This window comes from Rhinopithecus bieti, unplaced genomic scaffold (assembly GCF_001698545.2).
Source record: "Rhinopithecus bieti isolate Rb0 unplaced genomic scaffold, ASM169854v2 scaffold_15296, whole genome shotgun sequence".
In the NCBI taxonomy this organism is placed as follows: domain Eukaryota; kingdom Metazoa; phylum Chordata; class Mammalia; order Primates; family Cercopithecidae; genus Rhinopithecus; species Rhinopithecus bieti.
The window spans coordinates 3,753,956-3,760,308 of NW_016809075.1; the positions used below are offsets into that span (position 1 = coordinate 3,753,956).

General features: G+C 44.5%; 1 protein-coding gene across 1 annotated transcript; it reads left to right on the top strand.

The window, feature by feature from the left end:
- The first annotated feature begins 1,732 nt into the window (after nucleotides 1-1,732).
- Nucleotides 1,733-5,746, top strand: ZNF563 (zinc finger protein 563). The gene is given in 3 exon segments (XM_017888438.1): nucleotides 1,733-1,874; nucleotides 3,120-3,217; nucleotides 4,477-5,746. Coding segments are annotated over 3 exon segments (1,434 nt in total). The 5' UTR covers nucleotides 1,733-1,738; the 3' UTR covers nucleotides 5,677-5,746.
- Nucleotides 5,747-6,353: the final 607 nt, after the last annotated feature.

Below are 6,353 nucleotides of genomic sequence, written 5' to 3' on the forward strand. Positions count from 1 at the left end.
TTTTTCTATGTTAACTTTGCTGTGGGCTTATCAATTTTACAGATCTTTTCAGCGAATCATCTGTTGGTTTGTTGATGTTTGTTTTGTTTTTTTGAAATGAAGTCTTGCTCTGTCGCCCAGGCTGGAGTGCAGTGGCGTCATCTCGGCTCACTGGAACCTCCGCTTCCTGGGTTCAAGCATTTCTCCTGCCTCAGCTACTGGGTTACAGGCATGCACCACCAAGCGTGCCTAATTTTTATATTTTCAGAGGACGGGGTTTCACTATGTTGGCCAGACTGGTCTCAAACTCCTGACTTCATGATCTGCCCGTCTTGGCCTTCCAAAGTGCTGGGATTACAGGCATGAGCCACCGCGCCTGGCCTTGATGTATGTCTTAACTACAATCTGTTGTCCCAAGTAGTTGCAGGCTATTTGTGTATTTTGCACCATTTTTCAGCATTTCTTATGTTTGACCCTAACTGGATTCCATTGTAGATTAAAAAGAAAAGAGAGCCTTGTTTCACACCTTCTGATCATCCCCAGAATGATTGGAAAATACAAAGACAATAATTTGTGAATAACATCTGATCTGCTTTCTCTAGAATAGTGACCAGAGTTCCACACTGGGATCTCAGGCTGCTGTCTTCAAGACTGGCACAGAGGTGGGGAGTGATTGGGCCAAGGACAAGTAAAAACTCCACAAGGGTTTTCTACCATTTTTCACTCCTTTTTTTTTTTTTTTTTTTTTGAGATGGAGTCTTGCTCTGTCACCCAGGCTGGAGTGCAGTGGCCAGATCTCAGCTCACTGCAAGCTCCACCTCCCGGGTTCACGCCATTCTCCTGTCTCAGCCTCCCGAGTAGCTGGGACTACAGGCGCCCGCCACCTCGCCCGGCTAGTTTTTTGTATTTTAGTAGAGACGGGGTTTCACCGTGTTAGCCAGGATGGTCTGGATCTCCTGACCTCGTGATCCGCCCGTCTCGGCCTCCCAAAGTGCTGGGATTACAGGCTTGAGCCACCGCGCCCGGCTACACTTTTATTTATCTATTTGTTTATCTCTTTGTTAATGGTATGGGGTGCTGAATATTATAGTTTCAAAATCCTTTATCTGTTTTTGAAAAACTGTCACTTTGTTGGTAAGAGGGTTTTTGTTTGTTTGTTTTTGAGACAGAGTTTCACTCTTGTCAACCAGGCTGGAGTGCAATGGCGCAGTCTTGGCTCACCGCAACCTCCACCTCCTGGGTTCAAACAATTCTCCTGCCTCAGCCTCCCAAATAGCTGGGATTAGAGGCATGTGCCACCACACCTGGCTAATTTTGTATTTTTCATAGAGATGGGGTTTCTCCATATTGGTCAGGCTGGTCTTGAACTCCTGACCTCAGGTGATCCGCCCACCTCAGCCACCCAAAGTGCTGGAATTACAGGTGTGAGCACTGCACCCAGCCACGTGAGAAGCTTTTTTTTTTTTTTTTGAGACGGAGTCTCGCTCTGTCACCCAGTCTGGAGTGCTGTGGCCGGATCTCAGCTCACTGCAAGCTCCGCCTCCCGGTTCACGCCATTCTCCTGCTTAGCCTCCCCGAGTAGCTGGGACTACAGGGCCGCCCACGTCCACGGCTAGTTTTTTGTAGTTTTTAGTAGAGACGGGGTTTCACCGTGTTTAGCCAGGATGGTTCGTCTCCGACCTCGTGATCGCCCTCTCGGCCTCCAAAGTGCTGATTACAGGCTTGAGCCACCGCGCCCAGCCGGTAAAGTAACTTTTTAATGTTTCAGGACACAGTGGCCTTTGAGGATGTGGCTGTGAACTTCACCCAGGAGGAATGGGCTTTGTTGGGTCCATCACAGAAGAATTTGTACAGATATGTGATGCAAGAAACCATCAGGAACCTGGACTGTATAAGTAAGGATGGTATCATGTCTTCACTTAATCAATTACAGACATTTGTTTCATGGTCATCAGTGCTGTTCAATGATTTGAAATATGGAAAGGGCATGTGATGGACTCTTGAACAACACAGAATTCAGAGGTGACAGCCCTGAAAGAAGTATTTCCTCATATAATTTTTTGTCCACCACAGCTTAGGCAGCCATTGACCAGCAGCCTTATTGCTAACATAAGAAGTTGATTGGCTGGGCACGGTGGCTCACGCCTGTAATCCCAGCACATTGGGAGGCCAAGGCAGGTGGATCACGAGGTCAGGAGTTCGAGACCAGCCTGACCAACATGGTGAAACCCCGTCTCTACTAAAAATACAAAAGTTAGCCAGGCATGGTGGCATGTGCCTATAATCCCAGCTACTCAGGAGGCCGAGGCAGTAGAATCACTTGAGCCCAGGAGGCAGAGGTCGCAGTGAGCCGAGATCATGCCACTGCACTCCAGCCTGGGAGACACAGCGAGAATCCCTCTCAAAAAAATAAAATAATAAAATAAAGTTGATTAATCCATATTAATCCATATATTGTAAGTCATGTATTACATACTATATTCTCACAATAAAGTGAGCTAGAGAAAGAAAATACTGATAAGAAAATCATAAAGAAGAGAAACTATATTTACTATTCATTAAGTGGAGGTAGATGATGAAAAGGTCTTTATCCTCATCTTTACATTGAGAAGGCTAAGTAAGAGGAGGGATTGATCTTGGTGTCTTAGGGACAGCAGAAACTGAAGAAAATTCATATATAGGTGGAGCTGTGCAGTTCAAACATGTGTTGTTAGAGAATCAACTGTAAGGCTGGGTACAGTGGCTCATGTCTGTAATCCCAGCACTTTGGGAGGCCGAGGTGGGAAGATCACTTGAGGTCAGGAGTTCGAGATCCACCTGGCCAACGTGGTGAAACCCCATCTCCAATAAAAATACAAAAATTAGCTGGGTGTGGTGGCAGGCACCTGTAGTCCCAGCTACTCAGGAGGCTGAAGCAGGAGAATCGCTTGAACCTGGGAGGCGGAGGTTGCCGTGAGCCGAGATCGTGCCAGTGCACTCCAACGTAGGCAACAGAGTGAGACTCTGCCTCCACCCCCAAACTGTACAGAATTAACTGTAGTTTGATGAATGAATCATGTATGATTGCAGTATATGTAAAATCTTAGTGTTTTATATAATTTTATAATAATGTATAGTGATTTTCTGGGTCTACCTTTTAGGAAAGATATGGGAAGGCCAGAATACTGAAGATCAGAACAAAAATCCTAGGAGAAATCTAAGGTAATTTGCACTCACAGGAGAAAGTTATGTTTCTGAAGTGATTCTCAGAATGAAAGGAAATTTTAAAAACAAAATGAACAAGCCCAGCTTAAATTTATTTTTTATTTTTTAAAATTATTTTTATTATTATTTTTAGTCAGGGCCTTGCTTTGTTGCCCAGGCTGGAGTGCAGTGACATGATCTTGACTCACTGCAGCCTCAACCTCCCAGGTTCATGTGACCCTCCCACCAGAGCCTCCTGAGTAGCCGGGACTACACGTGCACGCCACCACACTTGGTTAATTTTTGTATGTTTTGTAGAGACAGGGTTTTGGCATGTTTCCCAGGCTGGTCTTGAATTCCTACGCTCAAGTAATCTGCCTGCCTTGGCCTCCCCAAATGCTAGGATTACAGGCGTAAGTCACTGCACCAGCCTAAATTTATTTAGTCTTTAAAAATTTCCTCCTAAAACATATTCTAAGAATTTACATATGAGGCTGGACATGGTGGCTCACGCCTATAATCTCAGCACTTTAGGAGGCTGAGGCGAGCAGATTACTTGAAGTTAGGAGTTTGAGACCAGCCTGGCCAACATAGCGAAACCCTTTCTCTACAAAAGTACAAAAGTTAGCTGATCATGGTGGTGTGCACCTTTAACCCCAGCTGCTTGGGAGGCTGAGGCAGGAGAATTGCATGAACATAGGAGGTGAAGGTTTCAGTGAGCCAAGATTACACCATTGCACTCCAGCCTGGTGACACAGCAAGACTCCGTCTCAAAAAAAAAAAAAAAAAAAAAAAAAAATTAGCCAAGTGTGTTGGTGCATACCTATAGTTCCAGCTACTCATGAAGCTGAAGTAGGTAGATCATTTGAGTTCAGGAGGTCAAGGCTGCATGAACCATCATCCTGCTACTGCACTCCAGCATGGGTGACAGAGCAAGATCCTGTTTCAAAAAATAAATTAATTAAAAGACAAAAAAACCAAAAACCCTGCTGGTGTTGGGTTGTCTTGCATAGCATTCAGTTCATTCATGTTCAAACAGGGCTTGAAGCCTACACTTTGCATGGTAATGTTAAAAAGGTATATCTGGCCGGGCGCGGTGGCTCAAGCCTGTAATCCCAGCACTTTGGGAGGCCGAGACGGACGGATCACGAGGTCAGGAGATCGAGACCATCCTGGCTAACACAGTGAAACCCCATCTCTACTAAAAAATACAAAAAACTAGCCGGGCGAGGTGGCGGGCGCCTGTAGTCCCAGCTACTCGGGAGGCTGAGGCAGGAGAATGGCGGGAACCCGGGAGGCGGAGCTTGCAGTGAGCTGAGATCCGGCCACTGCACTCCAGCCTGGGTGACAGAGCGAGACTCCGTCTCAAATAATAATAATAATAATAAAAATAAAATAAAAAGGTATATCTGACCAGGTNTGGGTCATTTATCCCTTAATAGCCACATCAGAGTTGATGCTGGATACAAACCATGTGACTATCAGGAATATGGCGAGAAGCCACATACACATAAACAACATGGGAAAGCCTTCAGTTATCATCACTCCTTTCAGTCATGTGGAAGGCCTCACACTGGAAAGAAACGCTATGAGTGTAAGGAATGTGGAAAAACCTTCAGTTCTCGTAGAAACCTTCGAAGACACATGGTAGTGCAAGATGGAAACAGACCTTATAAATGTAAGTTGTGTGGGAAAGCTTTTTTTTGGCCCAGTTTATTGCGTATGCACGAAAGAACGCACACTGGAGAGAAACCGTATGAATGTAAGCAGTGTTCCAAAGCCTTTCCTTTTTACAGTTCCTATCTAAGACATGAGAGAATGCACACGGGAGAGAAAGCGTATGAATGTAAGCAGTGTTCTAAGGCCTTGCCTGATTCCAGTTCCTATATAAGACATGAAAGAACTCACACTGGAGAGAAACCCTATACATGTAAACAATGTGGGAAAGCCTTCAGTGTTTCCAGTTCCCTTCGAAGACATGAAACCACTCACAGTGCAGAGAAACCCTATGAATGTAAGCAGTGCGGGAAAGCATTTCATCATCTTGGAAGCTTTCAAATACACATGAAAAGGCACACTGGAGATCGACCTCATAAATGTAAGATATGTGGGAAAGGCTTTGATCGTCCCAGTTTAGTTCGATATCATGAACGAATTCACACAGGAGAGAAACCCTATGAATGCAAACAGTGTGGGAAAGCGTTATCTCATAGCTCAAGCTTTCGAAGACACATGATAATGCACACTGGAGGTGGACCTCATAAATGCAAGGTATGTGGGAAAGCCTTTGTTTATCCCAGTGTATGTCAAAGACACGAAAAGTCTCACAGTGGCGAGAAACCCTATGAATGCAAGCAGTGTGGGAAAGCGTTATCTCATAGCTCAAGCTTTCGAAGACATATGGTAATGCATACGGGAGATGGGCCGAATAAATGCAAGGTATGTGGGAAAGCCTTTGTTTATCCCAGTGTATGTCAAAGACATGAAAAGACTCACTGGAGAGAAACAAATTGAATGTAAACAATGATAAAGTCTTCTATATTTCCAGTTCCCTTTGACATCATGAATAAACTTACACTGGACAGAAACCCTATAAATGTAAATGTGGGAAAGCCTTTCATAATTTTTATTCCTTTCAAAATCATGAAACAACTCACACTGGAGAGATACTATATGAATGTAAGGAATGTGGGAAAGCAATCAATTCTTTTTAAATACTGTTGTCAACATATAACAACTCACAGAGCAGAAAAACCCTGTAAGTGTAAAATATGTAGGGAAGCCATTCCCTTTGGTCATTTTGAAGCCTTCAGTCATTTTGGTAACTTAAAAGTACACGAGGCTGGACACAGTGGCTCACGCCTGTAATGCCACCACTTTGGGTGGGCAGATCACTTGACCTCAGGAACTTGAGACTAGCCTGGGCAAAATGGTGAAACCCTGTCCCTACAAAAAATAGAAAAATTAGCAGATGTAGTGGTATGCACCTGTAGTCCCAGCTACTTGGGAGGCTGGGGTGGGAAGATCTCTTGAGCCCAAGGGGTGGGACTAGCAGTGAGCCAAGACACACTGCACTCCAGCCTGGGCAACAGAGCCAGATCCTATCTCAAAAAAAAAAAAAAAAAAGTACATGAAAGGATTAACTCTGGAGAGAAGTCATATGAATGTAAGAAATGTAGAAAAGCATTGAA